Below are 19,944 nucleotides of genomic sequence, written 5' to 3'. Positions count from 1 at the left end.
CTGGCTCACCATCACAGAGATGCTGAGATCACAGACTATATCTTCATGCTTCAACATAAAATGTCCACTCATCCATTTAGAAACTGTATAGATGTGCCTCTTTAGTCATTGTTGTGGAAATGTCTCATTCAGCCGTTAAACAACATTCAGGAAGGTTTAGCCTGTGGTGTTAAATCTCATATCATCTTCCCCAGAGCTTCTTGCTTGCTTTCATGTGAAAATGCTGGTACTATCTGTCAAAGAAAATAGAAAGCCGAGTGGGGTTTATATATGGGAGGAATTAAAATAATATTTGAAAGTGTATTTAAACTTTTTTTGATCTCATTATTCTTACAGACTGCACAGCAGACACATTTTCTTTTTATAAGTTTGCCTGATGTATTTAGCAGGCATCATTACTAAGCATCAGCTGAGATTACTCTAAATTTGGGTTTGACCCAAAAGAAAAGGTCAGTTTTTATTTCACTCAGATTCAGTCATTGTGTAGCTGTTACCTGAGAAGGTCTCGCAAAAGAACTTTGATGCTGATGAGTGCAGGACAACCCTGGGTCTCAGCTAAACAGCAGCTTAGAGAGATAAGTTCAGCCAAAGATGAAAATGTATTCACCCTCAAGTTGTTCCAAACCTGTGACTTTTTGTCTTCTGCAGAACACTGAAGCAAGAAATATCCTATTAATAAGATAGCATTTAATCTTTTTGCTTTCTTTCATTACCTTTATTATTATTTATTTATTTATTTTTGGTAGTAAAAAAAAATAATATATATATATATATATATATATATATATATATATATATATATATATATATATATATATATATATATATATATATATATATATATTTATTTATTTATTTATTTATTTTCAGAATCTATGGTTGTCATATAAGTTAGAACTCTAATTATTATTGGATCTTTTATGTTTTCCAGATAATAATAATTTCAGAATTAAGAAATCATATCAGACAAAACAAGCTTTTTAATGATAATACTTGATTTAATGGCCTGTAAAATATACTGTGCAGCATGCCATTCCGGGAAATCGTGCTTGAAAACAAATCTATTTAAATCTCAGAGTCTTATGGCATTCTTCATACATTTGCAATAGGAAATCACAATCTTTCTTGCCCTCCATTACATTATAGCAGTGATAAGTAACTCATATAAAAAGAACAGCTTTGCCACTATTTCAAATCACCTTCTACTGTTTGGTCTAATAAAAAAAAAATCTACTTTTAGATGTAAAAATATATATTTATATTTTCAAATAAATAAATACATACAATAAATATGTGTATCAAGAACTGTATAAATAACATCATGTGAGATGGCATGTCCTGTTCTCCACTGTCCCAGTTCTGTCATCTCTGAGCATCATGTATGCATTGTTCCTTCAAGTCCGTCTAAACCCATATCAAATATATCCAGAGCAAAGCAGCACCATGTTAAAACCTCCAAAACCCTCAGTTTTGGTTTTCATGGACATGTAATGCTACTAGTCAGTTGCAACCAGCAACAAAGACACCAACTGCACCGATGTAGGGAGTCTTTTGAGACTGTTGTCTTCATCGTCAGTACTAGCCCATGCATTTCCAGAGCACATCTCAGGTTTGGACACTGTAGCTGAACTTTAGCATCTCCACATTATGTAGAGAAGAAACTAGGCATCCCTCTCGTCCTTTAACTGGGACGGATGGTCTCAGCTTTGTCCAAGCAATTCTTTGTAAAGTTCTGGGACTTTTTCAGGGTCCACTGGTCTTGGAAGAAAGTGAGTGAACTTTTGATGTCTCCTAGATTTTGTCCCATCACGTGGCGTGCCGTCTTTGTTAAGAGCCACAAAATATCTCGATCCTCTCTCTCCATGCTTGTAGAGATTAGAAGAGTATGTGTTGTACCAGTTCTCCTCAAACTGCTCACGGAAGACACATTCTGCTGTGAGCTTCTCCTAAGAAACAAAAAACATGTTAGTGAAATAAATCAAGCATAATTGATAACACATAGAGAGGTGGTCAAAGTGCTAAAACATATATGCCATCTACTGGGCTTGAATAAGAACAACAATCATGCAGATACTTTTTAAATATCTTTAAAAGTCAAAATCCTGCTTACAGAGCCATAAAGTTCTCCCTTGTCATTCATCCCAAGGTAGAGACCACTGTCCACTCCACGGATGCTTATTAATCCAACTGCAAGGCTTATGAATTCCAAAATACCTGGAGAAGAATAAATCAATTGTTCAGGAGATGTTCTTTGAAGTCTAAACCCTCATCACACATTGTGAGAAAGATGAATTGCGATGCATTTCCCATCTGCATAGACTATTGTAGAGTTAAAATAAATGTAATTTAAAGCAAATGTTCTTCAGTATTTCTTACACATTTTACCTTTTTCATATAAAGTTATTGAATTTGTGGGTTATTTAAAATTGACCAGAACGACTCTAAGATGATCTACAAGAACTATAAAAACGGGAGAACACATGTTTAAAAGCTTTCGGTCAATGCTACATATTACGATTCATATTCTTTTTAAACAAACCAGTCATGCTGAAAAGAAAGTGGGAAATTACCAAAACGACTGTGGTCCTTTCTCGTGCCCTGAACGCTGCCATTCGGGAGTATTTCAAGGTGAAATCCAGTCCTGCAGTACAACTGTCTTCTCCGCAGGATCCCTTTCAAGTGCGTTAGATCTGCGGAGGTGCTCCGTGACAGTCTCTCTGCTGGAACTAAATGATCATTCAACAGCCCGAGGTTTTCTCCTAGAGGTGGCAGGAAGAACTGTGATCCGACCTGTCCGAAACCCTCCAGGCTCTGTAAAAACGTCCCGATCTCTCCCATAGCTGCCATCACGAACCGCCAATCCAGCAAGAACTGTCAGAGAAACTGGATCTGGATATATATGGTGAAGCAGTCGTTCAAAGATATACGTTACGACGAATAATATCCATGCGAGCACGTCACTTCTAGTGGATCCATGCTGAGCGCATATGAATGATCACTTGACTCCTGTAGATTAGGTATACAGACATATCCAGCGGGCAAGAAACTTAGTCACTGCAAAGATCTGACTTCAGACAAGTCCTTTAAATTCTGCTCTTATGCCTCGTCCACATGTTTGCCGGTGGTGCTTTCTGACATGAATAACTGTGGAGCAGGTATGAGGCAGCAGGTACCTATGTGTTATTGTGGGAAGTGCTTTGCGCACTGAGTGGCTGCTGTGCGCGCGGGGCAGGTGCAGAGATCGGGCTTCTGTGGGCGGGACATCGGTTTGGTCCAGCCTTGTGTTTTTGCGCACAATCTCAGTTATTTGTTTTAGTTGAGGTCTATGTTTGTATGTTACATCTCACAAGCAGAGTACAAATTACACCCATCTACATTATGGGGAGCAGGCGGAAAACAACTTAAACATTCTGAATAATTGTGTTGAGATTGTGGTGAAGAAAAAAAAAATCTATATCTATAGAAATATATAGTATATAAGAAGTATAAAAAGGTATATACTACTTATTACATATTTATTTCACTATAAATTCCTAAAAATATATATTTATATAAAATATTTATTTATTTTACTGTAGGAAATACAGTGTTATTATTAGTGTGTAAATAATATAATGTACTTCTGAACCTATACAAAAATTTGCATTGGACTCTGAAAAGACAGCATTTAACACATTCACAAACACTGTTTTTATAGGTTGTATGAGTTTTTATTTGTTTACAATTTTCAATACAAATGGGTAGTAATTATGGGCAATGGCATAATTATTCTGAACATGTGAGTTTGCCCTCGACAATAATAATAATAATTATTTTTTGTTATATATTTCTATATTTAATTTGTAAAAAAAAAAAAAAAAAAGAAGACGAAAGAAAGAACAACCTTTTGATGGACGTTTTCTCCAAACGTTAAAACATAACATGTTGAGGTCTGAGGGTTTTAACTATGACTTCTAACTATGACCTGAATAGAAAGGGCAAATGACTGTAAATACAGCTGCTAATGTGTTGATGCACCATTTGCTGTTGCAGCGAGGTCACATATTTCATCTCGCGAGGAGTGAGCGCGGTCTGCCCGCGGTGACACAGTCATGATGGCCGCCATGCGTCGGTTTCTGGCTCTGCGAAACAAGTTCACCAGCTCTACAAACGGTTTAAGCCTCTATTTTAACAGCAGACAGTCATGGAGGGAAAGAGCAGTTATAGCAGGGACAGGACTGTGTATCACTGTCGGTGGATTCGCTGTTGTTTACTACCAGCACAATGCGAGTCTGCGTGCATTGATTTCTCCGTTGCCCACAGTTGCTGCAGAAGAGAAGGTATCTAAATCTTAGTAGGCTACAATTTGAAATGTTCACGTTTGTATTTACATCAAATTGTTATGTAGCAACCCAGTTTTTTTTATTATTATATTATATTATATTATATAAAAAAACTTAAAATGGGTGCCATCAAAACTGTCGCTCTCCACTAGAGAGGTGCTGAATTCGGTTTCATAAGTCAGGTGATACACTGTGATTCCATAAAAAACACATATTAAAGAAAGGTTGGAACAAATATTATAGGTGTTGTGCATATTGTACATTTTATAGATATATTCTGCATGTGTAGTATTGACTTATGCTCATTTGACTTATGGTCATTTTACTAGGCATGCAAATACAGTCAACAACCATTTCTCCTGTATTGTCAAAATATCTTGCCATTTGGCTTTCAGTCAGATTTTTTTGGTTTACATTAGTACATCAGTATTTGATCTGCATTGGTGTTTCCTAAACTACAATATTTTTCTTAGACTCATATTGTGATAGAGTAATGCCATTAGTCCTGTTAGGCCTTTTAAAGTCACTTTTTTACAAAAAAGAACAAAAACTATGTGAGGAAAACTATATTCTGTTACAAGGGTCATCCACACATATGTTTGTCTTATAACACATATTTACTTTTTCCTTAAAAATGTGCTTTTTATTCATGAGATTAATTACATTAATGATTCTATTTTATAGGTTTGACATTGCAAAAGAACCCTCTAGATTATGTTTAAGTGCCTCTGGTACACATAGGCTACTCTTGGTTTTGACAGTTGTCGAAAAAGCATTTATCAGACTGTCATCAGATTGATCATTAAACCATACAGGATTGAATCAGTCTTGTGTGATTCTGTCTGCACTGTTCCCTTTTGTTTTTATACTCTTATCTGCTTGGGTCAAACGTAACCTTGAGTTGTGAATTGAGACACAGGAATCCAGGGTTGAGGTAACTGGACACGGCAGCTTGGCAGCCGGGTCGGCGTTTGATGGGGGTAATAAGTAGCAGGGCACACATTCCCAGGGTGTTTGCACAGTGCCCAGTGGGCCTGGCTGCCGGCCACTGTAGAGTGAGAAGAAAACTGTCCTCTTGATATTTCTGCTTGTGGATGTTTGTGTTTTTTTTTTTTTTGTACAGGAGGAGGCCATCCAATGACAGAAGGAAACAGAAGATGGCTAGCTCTTTCTTCAATGTCACACCTGCCTTATCCTGTGTTTCTGTGTTCTCTAATTGAGATGTGAATTTGCTTAATTATAGGCCAGTGCATCTGCTGAAAATGAAGAGGTTTCGATGTCAGCCCATGAGCACAGGTTCAGGCGCTTCAGTTCACTGGAGTATGATGGACAGCTTTATATGACTCCCCTCGACTTCATTGAGTCCATCACTATGAGCGAACCAAAGAGTGAGTTACACAAGCAGTTAATAATCCTTCTTTGAGCTCATTATATGATTGTGTAACTATAGACTAACACATGAAGCACTCAGAATCCTAGTGGCTGACAAATGGCAAGTAACACTGATTGAGATAAATAATTGGCTCAAAATGATATTTTTTTATTTTTTATTTTTTTTTACGAATAACAAAATTTGAAAGCTGATATGAAAGGGTGAATTACCCAGCTAACAGGAAATGTGCTCAGAACTTTGACTAATATTCTGGAAAAGTTATGAACAAACGTTCTTTTAGTAACGTTATTAGAATGTTTATTCAGAGTTATCTGGTCTTTAATAATGTACTCAAGAAATTAGCTCAAAAACATTAATGCACAATGCATCATTCAAGGAACAGTTTATTTCGTTTAATGTTTTCATATGTTTCTACTTGTTTCAGGATATTTTGTGAACTTTTAAAAGCAAAGTTCCTGTAATGGTTGTAAAATGACAAAATAGAATGTTACCGTAATGTTTGCATAACCATAAAAACCCAAAAAGTTGATGATTTTTCTGTTGATCAAAAGTGAAAATTGAAGAAAGTGCTAGTTGCTGTGTTCAATGGAGCATTTAAGCTTCAAAAGGAATTTAAAAGCACCATAAAGAAAAGTTACAGTGGCTAGGAATCACAAATCATTTACAGTAGTGTTTTTGATAACCAGATCAACCAATTCGTTGATAAACCAAACTCAAAAGGAAGTATGAATAGCATATTCTTCAATTGTGGATTTCAAACAGCATGACATAAGCAGTAAATAATGACAGAATTGTCATTTTTGGGTGAACTATACCTTTTATCAGCAATATGTGCCTCATTGAGGAATAACCCATTTATCTTAAAAGCAAGTAACCCTCAGGCATAAAATCAACATATGTAGCTGCAACACCTGCATGAAGATAGTCATCTCTCTCTGCCAGCATCACACTTATGACCTATTTCTGTAGCCAAAATCTGAAACCAGCTAGACAGACAACTTCTAAACATGTGTGTCAGGTACCGTGGATCTCATTAAGTTCATATCTCACATAAAGTGGAAAGGCACTGAGATCGGTCCAGATGGTAGAGTTGATATGCTCTATAAATGTATTTTCAGGACCCAGCTATACTTGTAGGGGAGTTGTGTTTCAACCAGTCATGTTTGCTGCTATCTGAAACTTGGACTTCCTGGAATGTGCAGACAAGAATAAAATGTGAACTGTAATATGGCAGGCAAACATTGCATCATCATCTTTAATGGCATATGCGTGACGGAACGTATAGTGGTATTTATGGTTTTATGCTGTGGCTGTAAAACACAATTTGACTGCATTAGATAAACAGAAGCTACAGCTTGTATTTGAACCTTGTATAGTTGTTTGGTTTTAAGTGCTTTTATATTTGCTTACCACTGTAAATATTTGGATTTTAATTTTAATTTCTATATTTATTAAATTGTATTGAAAACAGAAATGAAATGTATTCAATATTATGTCTTTTATTTAATAAAGAATAATTCTATCTAGCTATCTTTGGCAAGTAATCATGCATTTCAGATACGAAAAAGACTTATTTGTCATTAACACAGAATTCTTGTACATAAACTAGTGTGTTATGCTATATATTTTGACACATTTTTTACCTTTTATCTGCTTTCATTTAGAAGTAGTTTTAATGATACCATAACTAATTCTTACATCCGTCTTAATTTTTTTTAGAAAAGAGGTTTTGGAGATCCCTCACAAAGCAGGTTTGATTTTTCTTCGACTGAATATTCATCTACTTGAGTTTAGAAAATCTGAATGATACTGAATATATGTGCTTTTTTAAAAAAAGGATCTAGACAAGATTCTGTCAGATATGCCACCTGTTTGGAAAGGATCATCCCGTCTGTTCCGAAACCTGCGGGAAAGAGGTGAGATCTAATAATCTTGCTATGTAAATTGATTTGTATTGTATAATGCAGTGTATAATACTTTGTCATTTGATCATTGTTTACTACAGTAAATGCCTCCAGGCAATTTGACATTGAGAGGATCTGCTTTCAAACTGCCGCGTGTGTGGCTATCATTCTAAATACAGAGTTAATATACAGTAATGTGCAAATTATGGATGATGTACTTACAATTAAAACAGATATTGTTATGTAGGTGCAATTAGGATACAGTTTTTAGCGTGCAGATGCTTAGGCCACCCAAAGACCCAGTGTTCTGAAAGTCTGGATCCTGAAACTGGCCTCGTGTGGCAGGAGAGTGCACAGGCTGTAAATACTCTCTTATCTCTCAATCAGTCTGACATTACTGTGACTTTGCTCTGGGATAATCACAGATAGGAAGGTGAAAAAAAAAAACCAGCATTACATGTGGTATGCGCCACGCTCACACATTCATACTAATCCATAAATTAACAATCTTAATATTATCCTGAGGCCTTACTTTCTAGACGTGCTCTAAGAAAAAGCAGTGTTTGCTTATTGTACTTGATTATCGGCAAAAATAGAAAAATTAAAAGGAAATTTATGGTATTTTTTAATGTTTCTTTTTTATAGAGAACATTCATGTAGTTTATAATTCAGCTTTTAACGAGGGGGTTTCCAAGATGCTAACAGTACATTCCTTGTAATGTTCTTTCTTACATTTTAAAAACTCCACATAGTGCATGATATCTATGCTCACCGTTGCTCTGCTGGAGTGCCAGTGCCTGGATTTGGGCTTTTAATCCGGCTGTTAAATGTTAAAGCTGCACTTAGGTTAAAAAAAAGAAAAGAAGATAGGCTTGATCTGTGAACAAAGCCTTACTTCAGAAAATGAAAAGAGCTGTTTGAACTTTGCAGTGTTGAGACTTGTCCTGGTGGCAGCCCTGTATCACTCTGGACAGTATGAATTCTAAGAATGGAGTTGGATTACATCTCCATCACTGACACTCTATATGAATTGTTTCTGTGGAAGTCTTTGTGTTCTGACAACTGTTTGAGCTCTTGGGCTGGGTTTCTTTCTGCAAGACTGAAGGTGTGTGGCTCTAATGAAACCTGTCTGTGATCCTAAAAGACTAAATGCACAGGCAGCCGTCGATCCCTTAACTAAGTTTTGAATAGTGTGGGTATACAGAGGGCAATCAATTTATCACAAATAATCACATAAATTAATATTTGGTGAATAAAGCATGTAAATTAAGATAATAAAAATACTTATAGCAGATGAAGCATTGAATAGATATTACGAAAAGTTGTACTTCAGGCCTAAATTGCTCTAATGGCATTGATTTATGAATCTGGGGTCATGATATTTTTTAAAATGCATTTAAAATATCTTATCTAAAAGTACTGAATTTAATATATATATACATGAATTTAAATTCAAATGAATATAACATGAATTTTTATTCAATTAAATGTAAAATATGTAATAAATTAACACATTAAAGTCACATGAATATATATGTATGTATGTATATGCTTGTATATGTTAAGTTTATATATATTACAGTAATATTAGTTTTTACTGACTTTTTGATCAAACTAAGTAAAATTTTATTAAAAAATCAATCTTTTTCTATTTTAATATATATAAAAAAATCCTATGATGTCAAAGCTGAATTGTCAGCATCATTACTCCAGTCTTCAGTGTCACATGATCCTTCAGAAGTCATTCTAATATGCTGATTTAGTTCTCAAGAAACAATCACCATTATTATCAGTGTTGAAAATAATTGTTGCATAATACATTTGAAATTAACACCTTAAATTCACAGCATTAGTTATATACAAATACAAAATAGTGGTGAATTCATGAACATATACATCAGGACCAAGGTGGCCTGAAATGTGACCCTGGACAACAAAATCAATCATTGGGGTATGTTTTTTGCAATAGCCAAAAAAAAAACATTGTATGGGGTCAAAATTATAAATTTTTCTTCAATGCCAAAAATCATTAGGATATTAAGTAAATATGTTCCATGAAGATATTTTTTAATTTTCCTACTGAAAATATCTAAAAAAAAAAATTGATTAGTAATATGCATTGCTTAGAATTCATTTGGACAACTTCAAAGGCGATTTTCTCAATATATATATATATATATATATATAAATATACATTTTTTTTTTTTGCACCCTCAGATTCCAGATTTTCAAATAGTTGTATCTTGGCCAGATATTGTCCGATACTAATAAACCATTCATCAATGCAATGCTTACTTATTAAGCTTTCAGATGATGATGTATAAATCTCAATTAAAAAAAACTGACACTTAAGACTGGTTTTGTGGTCCAGTGTCACAAATGTGAAAATGTATCTTCTCTATTCTGTTCTCCTTTACCTTTCTTCATCCGTTTCCATAAACATTCCGAAGTCCGTTTCCCACAGCACTCAAAGAAGCCCTCCTGAACTATCTGTGTCCAAGTCACTATCATCTCCTTCAAACAAAAGCTTGGGAATGCTTTCAGTGGCAGGAACAATTCTCCTCAAGTCTCTTCTAGACAAGAGACCTGACAGTTGCTCTTCCTTTCTTCTCCTCTCACACAACAAAAGACTAACAGACCTCAAAAAGCAAAACAAACCCACATCAGGCATTTGCAATCAGTTACAGATCACTTGAGAATGTTTTACACCTAGGAAAATAAACAGAGGGGAACTCAGGAGCTCTAATTTTGTTTGGGTTTGTGTCCAGCCTGGTTATTTTACATTTTAACGTCTCTGTTTGTGCAAAGAGAACACCAGACAAGAGAAAAGAACGGGATCCTCTTAGATCTTATCAATGTAAAAGAAGAAAGGATCTCTAGTTTAAAACGACATTTGATAGTAAAAGTTGTTCTGGGATGTTGCTTTGTTTGAACTCTTAAAAGCAAATGTTTATGTGCTTTTTTTCAGGTGTCATCGCTTACACAGAGTATCTGTTTCTCCTTTGCATTTTGACAAGTAAGTTTGTCTTTAGGTTAAATTCATGCTTGTTTAGCACAAACAATGGTCATGAGAAATATAGCCTTATGGAGATGTGTTATGAGTGTTTCTTTTGCTTTCCAGAGCCACATGCAGGTTTTAAAATTGCTTTCAACATGTTTGATGCAGATGGCAATGAAATGGTGGATAAGAGGGAATTCATGGTGGTACGGTTGGTTTTGTTGTTGTTTATTATTAATAGGAGTGTCAGAATGCTTAAAGATACATTTCTACTTCTTTCATTTAGCTGGAAGAGATATTCCGTAAGAAAAATGAAAAGAAAATAGAGCGGGGAGGAGATCCTGACAGGTACTCTCAACTGGTAAGAAATACATTTCTGCCTTCCTACCAAAAGCATTTTACAGTCCTCTGTTTCATGAGCATATTCTTTTGCCATATCTTGATTCGATGTGTAGGCATCTGAAAGTAATCTAAGGAAATAGTTCATCCAGAAAAAGAACATTCTGTCATGTTTTCTCATGCTCATGTCATTCCAAACCCTTAGTTCTTTCTTATTTGATTGATTAACATCTGGCAAGACTATAGCTTGCTTAGTAGGGATTTAATAGTCTTACTTAACCGATTAATTTACAAGTAAAAATTGAGTTACTTTTCAAATTAATAACAAAAGTTTCTTTATTTTCCCATTTATTGACTGACAGCCCTCCTGTCCAGTGTTGAGAGAAATCGGGAGTGCAGAGGCATTGCGTGTGTTGTGTCACCATGAGACTTACTGTAGTTCTAGACTAAATGTGAATATGCATTTACTCATCTCATCTGCACAAAAACAGATTCAGTTTTCCTCAACATGTATAAAAACACTAAAACGCACTCGGAATATGACGCACACCTACAAAAATGAAGTATGTGAAATAATACAAATATCCTTTATGTATTTAATCCCATTTTATTAAACAATGTCTTTGCTGCTGACATTTGATGATCTAGTTCAATCATACTAATAAGCAAAAATGACTTTTACATTTTTTTTTAAGTAAGGTTAGTTTGAGCTGCGCCCTCTACTGTGCAGATGTGAATTTCCATCTCCTTCAGCTTGAGGCTTATTCATTTCACTTTTGGTGTGAAAGCGCTTTTACATTGGCCAAAAGAAGAACTTTTTATAATGAAAACAATCAAGTAAGCCCAGCCCAGAAGCAATGCAAAAGTAACACAGTGCATTGCATGCCATAAAAAGTAAAAAAGTAATTTAATTACTATTGCTGTCAAAAGATTAATCCTGATTAATAGCATAATCGCAAAATAAAATATTTTTTTTAAATTATATTTAAATACAAATACTTGCATGTATATATTTAAGAAAAAATATATATTATATTTTTATAGAATATAAAATATAAGAATATAAATGTATATACATATAAATATTTTTTTAAATATATACTGTATGTCTGTATATTTACATATACATAATAATTATACACAGTACACATATATTAAACAAAAACTTTTAGTTTGAATGCGATTAATCACGATTAATCATTTGGCCGCACTAGTAATTAGTTACTTTTTTAGTGAGTAACACAATATTGCAATGCATTACTTTTAAAAGTTACTTTCCCCAACACTATTATCATCTATATCTATCCATTATCTGCTATGAATTTCACCATGTTAGAAGGACATGAGTGAATGATAATTTTTGGATGAACTATATCTTAATTTTTTCTACACATCTGTTAAAATAGAAATCCATGAATTGTTTTTATTGTTGCATGTTCTTAATCTCATTTGAATTTGAGAGATGTTGTAGTGCATGATTCATGCATGTTCATTTGAACAAATTTGCATGGTGTAACAAGACTAAAATAAGTCTCTTATCTCTAATGCCGGGGAAATGCAGATTTTTATAGATTGTGTTTTGAAAAACACATTCAGACTTCTTTGTCTTTCACCGTTCCTTAGTGAAGTATGACAGATGCTGAATGGTGATTTGATTTGATTTCTTTCCTGTTGTGCACGCCATCATCATAATCTTCGATGTGTGAGAGCGTGGAACTGTATGGACATCAAGGATCTGTCAGCAGCAATGTATGTATCTGTGTACTAAAGAATCCTTAAGTATGGCATGTTTTCAGCATGCCATTAATGTGGTATGTGCTTGATTGAACTTGTACAGTCACGATCAACAGCAACCATGCATGCTCGTCATAACCACTAATGTTTATGTAGCTTCACCCTAATTAGTGCTCAATAAACCAGAAGGGTTACATCCAAATTCAGTGGCTTCTTTCAGACAGTCATTGAGCAATATTATTGTACATACTGAAATGTTTGGATAGGGCGTTACAGAGTGACCCTCACGCATGGCTCACCTCCAGAGAGGAGGGACAATGCAGCTCTAATGGGGCTGAGTCTGAAATGCAGCTCTATTGTCAAGGAGAGCAGAAAAATCATCCAGAGGCTGAAACAGATCATTTATGTTGCTTGTCTACTGTCAGGAGCTTTCTGCCAAGGAATGGTCTCACAGAATCACATTAAAAGGCCCTCACCTAAAGAATAGCAACTCTTCCTGGACCCCAGTGTTTTATTTTTACAGTTGCTTGAAGAGTGGTATTTGGGTTTAGGTTACTTCTTGCAACGGCTTGAGCTCCATGAGTTTTGTGAGAGTTGCAGCTGAGGAAAAAAACAGTCTTAGCAACAAACATGAGAAATGAGAAGCTCTTTCAGCTCTGTTCAGTCAGTGTTTGTCTGTGTAAACCACAATATACTTGTGCTGATTTTAAATATATAATAATACTGAACACAATCCACTGTTTATCTTGGCTAGGACATAACTGGATTGATTCAGAATGCTTGTTTACTGACTGAAGCACTAAAGTCATGTTCACACAGTTAGCAGAATATGATTGTCTGGCCTGTATTTTAGTGTTTAATACGGTTACACTCTTATCTTGTTTTGTTGTTTGTGAGAGTTAACCAAACTCATACCCATACCTTTTCAGGACTCACAACTGCATTTCTGGTGAACTGTAGAGGACAATTAGTTCTACTTGACACTGCACGTATCTTGTGTGTTGTCATCTGTGGTTTTTCTGACTTATAGCCAGAAATTTGAGCTGTGTTTTATATTGATTAGTTTGAAAGCACAGTTTACATTAACTGAAAACTTAAAAAAAACTTAGAAAACAAAACTATAACAGATCTAAGATAAAACAGCACTGATCACATAAGGAGAAATTTATTAGAAGGGTGCAATGACGTTTACTTCACATTATGTTACTTTCACTGTATTATCTAAATCTTGTTTTGTTAAGCCTTTAATATTTTTACCTCTGATATGCAGGTACTTAAAAAAGAGCAGCCTCAGTCTGAACCCAGAAGTTTCTGGGATGTTCTAAGGCATGGTGCAAGAATAGTTCTCTTTTCAGATCTGATGGAGGTACAAGTATCCTCAAGCTCACGTTTTTCTCATTTGAATCTCGACTCGTATTACCCTTGGCCATTCCCTGTCCCCCATCCCATGTGAGGTTCTGCCCATTGTTTCATGTTTTTTCTTTTTTTGTGGTATCACCATTTTCATATATTAATGTCTCTACACTACTCTACACTGTTGTTACAGTTAGATATTAATAGATCACTCAATAACTTAAATTGCATATGAAGATAACTGAACCGCACAACAAAAGAGATTTGGTTTTATTTATGCATGTCAATAAAAATTATTGTTTGAAATAAAATTATTGTTATTATATGATGATATCTAGAATATCATGTTAATGCAAGTTTCAAAAATACTTTGTAGTGGACATTTGAGGGCATCTTTACTAAAAAGAATATGAGATACAGTATCTCTTTTGTTTTTGTAATGATACATTGCTGCAAAGGAGCATTGAGGTATATCTTGTATGCAGATTTTCTGCACGAGCAACCTGTTGTTTGCGTGGCATGAGATGATGTCCGCTGCACCATTATGTGTCTTTGCGCTATCAAACATATTAACTTTCCAAAACTTAATAGATATGACTAGTTCATCCAAAATGAATTCTGTCATCATTTACTTGCCCTCATGTTGTTCCAAATCAAATTTTTTTAATTCAGTTCTAGTTTACATTGAATGTAGGGACAGGAGCTTTCAAGATGCAATAAGTACTATTAAAAATATCTCAAGAATGTGCTAAAGAGAGCTAGAGTAACATCAAGAGTGTAAAAAACGATGACAGAAATTTCATTATCCCTTTAATAAATATTCACAGCTATCTGAAGTGCACCAAATCAAATGACAATTGTTAATGTGTGATTTTAAGATGTATGATAGAGATTTAGCTTTTTTCAAGTCTGATCTCAATTGCTTTTTAATTAATCTTTTTATATTTTTCTTTGCCAATTTACATTTATTTGTGTTCGTGTCTGTATCTGTGTTGGTTATGTTGTGATATGTTATGTTTATGGCTGTACAGTAATATCCTCATCAAGCTATTTTTGTCTACACTTATTCTGTGACACGTTTTGCTCCCTTATTCAGTTTTTACAGCTGAATAATGCGTTTTCGTAACTTGCTTTCACAGCATGAACCAGAAAATGTCACCGACACAACTCTGCTGGTGCATTTCTTTGGAAGAAAGGGCAAAAGTGAACTTAACTTTGATGACTTCTACAGGTAAGTGACAGATTCAATGGCTGTGATTTTATGTGATTTCCTTAGTCTTAAATTAAGATGAACTCCATCATGAAGTTAAGTTTCTGTAATACAGCCTCAGGTTTCTTCAGACGGTTTTTATACGTTATTAATGCATGGCCTTTAAGAAGGAGTTTGAATGGCCTGAGGCCGTCCGTGAGGATGTTGTATTGGTTTTAAAGCATCTTGGGATGGTCCAGCACTTAGTCTAGTGTCCTACTGAGCAAGTGATGGCATCTCCTCTTAACACAGTGTGTCATGCTCTGTCGGCAGATTCATGGACAACCTGCAGACAGAAGTCCTTGAGATTGAGTTTGTCGGCTATTCCAAGGGAATGACCACCATCAGTGAGGAAGACTTCGCTCGGATCCTGCTGCGTTACACCACAGTGGAGAACATCACAGGCTACCTTGAGAATGTGCGTCAAAGCATACCCGATGAGAAGGTAATACATTTGCTCTGATCACACACACACACACACACATTCACAACCATCATCACTCAGGAAAGTCAAGAGGCTTTCCAATCAAGTGCTATAGTCAACGCATTTAAATTTGATGGCAATTTGCAATTGCTACTCGTTTACCTTTATCTATGTTGATGTATTTTTCATGAACGAGTCTATTCAAATCATTGCATAGTAAACAAATACGACCACATAGTAGAGAGATACAGATATTTATAATCTGACTGATGCTAGTATAATTTTTTCTTCAGGTTGTTTCCCTTTTTACACATTGACCCTTACATTATGAGGTTAGATTCTTTTCAGCTGCTCAAAGAGGCTGTTGGTGGATGGCCATTGCTATATAAGTGGTTTTTATTCTTAAGTTAAGAGATATTGCAATACAGCTTAACTTGTAAAACCACCAAAGCGTCACATATTACTCATTAGATCATTTGTAAAACAGTTGTTGTTGGTTGCAAGAGAGGCTTCAGAAAAAGACGTGGGTCTAGTGCCTGGAAATGGATGAGTGGAAATCAAAAGGGCCGCTGTTTGGGTAATCTGCTAGCGCTGAGATATTTTGGACACATCACCTTTTGTTTTTATGTATGCAAGTATCAGGTTAATCTTCTTTAGAAGAGTCGACAAGCTACCCGACCTCTCCTTAAACAAAACAATCTAAAGGTGTCGACAGCTCAACCTGTATAGGAGCAGGAGAGATGTGTGCTGGGATTGTTTGACTTTGCTGTTTTCTGTCTTTGGATCTGCTATCGCTCTTCAAGGTCCCACAGACACTTAAGGTGTCCTCCTGGTTGGAATAGTTGTGGCATGATGCAGTATTTGTTTGTGTTGCATTTATTATTCTGAGACCCTAGCTATATATTTTGAAATTCATCATTATATGTACTAGCTCTCTGCATGAGTGCTGTCCTATTTTAAAGATTCTGTCATAATTATCTTTCTTTTGCCCAAAGGTGCCTCTTAAAAGAAACATTGATGATTTCATCTGATTTAACGCTGATCTTCTCTTCTAGGGCATCTCGTTTGAAGAGTTTAGGACCTTTTTTCAGTTCCTCAACAACTTAGAGGATTTTACCATTGCCATGCAAATGTACAACTATGCAAATCGCCCAATTGGACAAGGTAAAGATAGAAGCCATGCATATAATCCATTTACTCCTGAACTGCTTGTGGGTAATGATGTTTGGTTCTCACAGATGAGTTTGCACGGGCAGTCTATGTGGCCACTGGCCTGAAGCTGACACGACACCTCGTGAACACTGTTTTCAAGATCTTTGATGTGGACCATGATGACCAGCTGAGCTACAAGGAGTTCATTGGGATAATGAAGGACCGGCTGCATCGTGGCTCCTGGGTAAATATGGGGGGAAGGTTGATGGTTTTCTCCAGTTGGAGAAATCCTACAGATCCCAAACTTCTGTACATACAAACCCTATACTGCTGCCTTTTTCCCATTGTTATTTCAACAAAGTAAATGCTTCTTGTTGGTGCAATTTTGCTGACCTCTAGTGGCCATTTATTGTTCCTCTAGTAGTCTCAACAACTAAATGTCAGCATTTTGAAGATAATGTTTCTATTGATGATGTAAAACCAAATGATCCTTTATATTATCCACGTGAACCCAGGGATATAAAGGTGAAGAGAGATTCACATCCTTTAAAGCCTGTATGAGGAAGGAACTCACTGCTAAATAGGTAAGTTCATGAAAAAATGAAGTGGGAATTATGCAATGTTTTAGTTTTGCTTCATGATATTGCCTTGGAGAATTCTAAATTAATGATACAGAAGTACAGAGCTAGCACTGCTCAGCATTCAGCCAAAGCTCTTTCTCCAGTATCAGACTACTCTGTAAAATTAATGTCTGCTATCCAGAGATACAAGATACCAGCCTAACACAGTAATAGAATACAGTGCCCAACCCACAAGAAAAGGGCTTACACTATAAAACACCTCAAAACAGGGAACAATTAGGCTTTTTATGGGAATATTTGCAGTTTGAGTGAAATAAACAGGTGTTGCTATTGTTGGAAAGCACTTTGTATTCAAAGTCTGACCTGTTGGATTGAGTTATGATGTAGATAAATCATCGTTTGATATGCTGTTCTTCTCTATTTCTTTGATTTGAGCAGGTGAAAGTCCCGTTGAGTGTTTCTCTTCAGCCTCACATCACACTGAAGACATCCCAAGTTGGATTAAAGTTCTCAGTTACTCGATGCAATTATCTACCTGACCTGTGTCAAACTCTGTTAGATACAAATACTGCCATAATTAGATTAAAACGCTACCTCCCTAGACTCTAGTCACAGCTTTGTCACTCGGCTGGCACTTTAAAAGCCATTAACTAAAAGGGATAACACTTTAATGGAATAGCCATAATACTTTTATTAATCAAAGAGTTATTTATTAAAGGTCTTATAAATTTAAATGGGTCCAGTGCCCACATTTTGGGATAAATTAAGTAGTGTCTTTAGATATAATGACATATTACTTCATAAATTTATAGGGTGTTTAAGTGAAAAGTGACTGATGGCATGTACAGTTATTTATTCTATTTATTGACCTATTTTGTGTAAAGAAACAGTTCTCTTGGGTTTTAATGCCTCTGTAGTTCTGTATTGGCAATGCATTGTTCTTTTTGCTTCTCTAGGAGTTATAAGCCAGATAATCTTTCCTTACAATGAGCACATTGCTAACATAGTTTCTCTGAGCTTGTCCACTGCCCACCACCCAGATCAGCTTACACAGGGTCTGACAGTGCTGAGTGCACACAGCAATAATGAGTCCTCAGTAATCTCACAATGTGCTACACATACAGATCCCTCTCTACACCTCTTTCATGGGTCTCTTACACTGCCACTCCTTTAAGAAACATCCTGCGAAGCCAAAACAACAAATGAGAAGAAACTGAATCCCACTGAACTCTATAATCAGGCCTGGTTTCATGTAGGTTTAGAGATATGATAGCTTTCCTTGTGAATCATTTTATAATGGTTTTAACTGACTAATCTTCACAATTCTGACAGTGTTTTAGAGTATGATTGTTCTTTTAGGTGATTAAGCATATTACAGTGTGCAGTTTTTATTATCATTGTCATATGATATATTATAGGGGATGCCAGGGCTAGTTGTCACACATTACTCTGGTGAATAATTCTCAGGGTTTTTAAATCAACATCTGTGCAGATATTTTAAATCATTGGCAACAAAAAGATGTTGAACATTACCAACATAATTGCCCAGGAAATATGATACTTAAAAAAAAATTCTATTGTAAGACAGTTTTGAACCCACATAAAACAGGACAGGCATTTGTTTATCTGGATCTTTTACTCAAAACTTTGTTTAATTATTACCTTTTGTGACAACTGCCTTGCGTGAAAATTCTCACTTCAATCTCACTTATGCTTTTCTACACAATATAGGCCATGTTTTAGAGCTTTAAAACCTAAAATACCGTAGCTATCATTATCTATATTATAATTTCATTATCTATTTCATGTAAATCTTTTAAGAAACTAAAACCATATTTTTCAGTCTTTTTGACTTCTATATTACAATGTGCATCTGTCATTACCATTATGTGAAGTATACTTTTTATGCATTAGTGTATTCAGATTGCTTAAAAGGTTTGAATAAATTTAAAAACCATAATCAGAATAACAATTTGTGTCATTTCTGGTCTGTGCTTTACAAAATCAACCATGGTTTTACTGTATTAAAAGTGTAGTAACCAAGGTTTTTTTGTGTTTTTTTTTTGTGGCATATTGATTAACGTTTGTATAAATAGTTTTACTACAAATACCATGTTTGAACTATGGTGTAGCCAAACCATGGTTAATTTGTGGTTATACTATAATATAGCTATAGTTACCATTGTTTTTGGTTTTATTTGTATTAAAACAATGGAATGGTTGCTTGTGTCAGAAGACATGTCTATAACTAATAGACATACAGAGTTATTATTAATATTTGTTTATTTAAACGATGAAGCCATTACAAGATTTCGGGGTTCCTCAGACAAGCAAACCGGCCTTGGATTGTTTAAGCTGTTTTTATCAGCAGAAAATGAACTACTTAATGTGTATTCACACGTTTTTATCACTATATTATTGTATTATAGTGTAACAATGTAAAGTGTTACTGAACGCTGGTCTGGTGTGACATTTTTAATCCTATTTTGTACTGT

General features: G+C 35.2%; 2 protein-coding genes across 5 annotated transcripts; one reads left to right on the top strand and one right to left on the bottom strand.

Annotated features, from left to right (window-relative positions):
• Positions 1-971: 971 nt before the first annotated feature.
• On the bottom strand, positions 972-3,183 carry fgf20b (fibroblast growth factor 20b). The gene is made up of 3 exons (XM_059516669.1): positions 2,571-3,183; positions 2,111-2,214; positions 972-1,946 (listed from the first exon to the last, which is right to left on the bottom strand). The coding sequence occupies exons 1-3, from the start codon at positions 2,845-2,847 to the stop codon at positions 1,701-1,703; spliced, it is 627 nt and encodes a 208-aa protein (XP_059372652.1). The 5' UTR covers positions 2,848-3,183; the 3' UTR covers positions 972-1,700.
• An 864-nt stretch (positions 3,184-4,047) lies between these two features.
• On the top strand, positions 4,048-19,421 carry micu3b (mitochondrial calcium uptake family, member 3b). Of its 4 annotated transcripts, XM_059515566.1 has the most exons (15): positions 4,048-4,319; positions 5,566-5,710; positions 7,435-7,466; positions 7,553-7,631; positions 10,588-10,635; positions 10,741-10,823; positions 10,904-10,978; positions 12,664-12,705; positions 13,961-14,056; positions 15,183-15,274; positions 15,566-15,737; positions 16,772-16,880; positions 16,955-17,112; positions 17,384-17,452; positions 17,888-19,421. In XM_059515566.1, exons 1-14 carry the CDS (start codon positions 4,092-4,094, stop codon positions 17,450-17,452), a joined length of 1,428 nt encoding a protein of 475 aa, XP_059371549.1. In that variant the 5' UTR covers positions 4,048-4,091; the 3' UTR covers positions 17,888-19,421. The 4 variants fall into 4 exon arrangements, with proteins under 4 accessions (XP_059371549.1, XP_059371550.1, XP_059371552.1 ...); XM_059515567.1 differs by lacking the exon at positions 12,664-12,705; XM_059515569.1 differs by lacking the exon at positions 13,961-14,056 and having other exon boundaries at positions 4,049-4,319.
• Positions 19,422-19,944: the final 523 nt, after the last annotated feature.

Source organism: Carassius carassius, chromosome 29 (assembly GCF_963082965.1).
Source record: "Carassius carassius chromosome 29, fCarCar2.1, whole genome shotgun sequence".
Classification (NCBI taxonomy): Eukaryota; Metazoa; Chordata; class Actinopteri; order Cypriniformes; family Cyprinidae; genus Carassius; species Carassius carassius.
The sequence above is the reverse complement of the archived record's forward strand: the minus strand, read 5'-3'. Positions and strand labels throughout refer to the sequence as shown.

Excerpts from the sequence above, each read along its gene's own strand:
- fgf20b (XM_059516669.1), bottom strand. The coding sequence starts at position 2,847 with ATGGCAGCTATGGGAGAGATCGGGACGTTTTTACAGAGCCTGGAGGGT. Across the intron at positions 2,215-2,570 it reads AAAGGACCACAGTCGTTTTG|GTATTTTGGAATTCATAAGC; the intron begins GTAATTTCCCAC and ends ATTCTTCTCCAG. Across the intron at positions 1,947-2,110 it reads AGGGAGAACTTTATGGCTCT|GAGAAGCTCACAGCAGAATG; the intron begins GTAAGCAGGATT and ends TTTGTTTCTTAG.
- micu3b (XM_059515566.1), top strand. The coding sequence starts at position 4,092 with ATGATGGCCGCCATGCGTCGGTTTCTGGCTCTGCGAAACAAGTTCACC. Across the intron at positions 12,706-13,960 it reads AAGGATCTGTCAGCAGCAAT|GTACTTAAAAAAGAGCAGCC; the intron begins GTATGTATCTGT and ends TCTGATATGCAG. Across the intron at positions 16,881-16,954 it reads AAATCGCCCAATTGGACAAG|ATGAGTTTGCACGGGCAGTC; the intron begins GTAAAGATAGAA and ends TGGTTCTCACAG.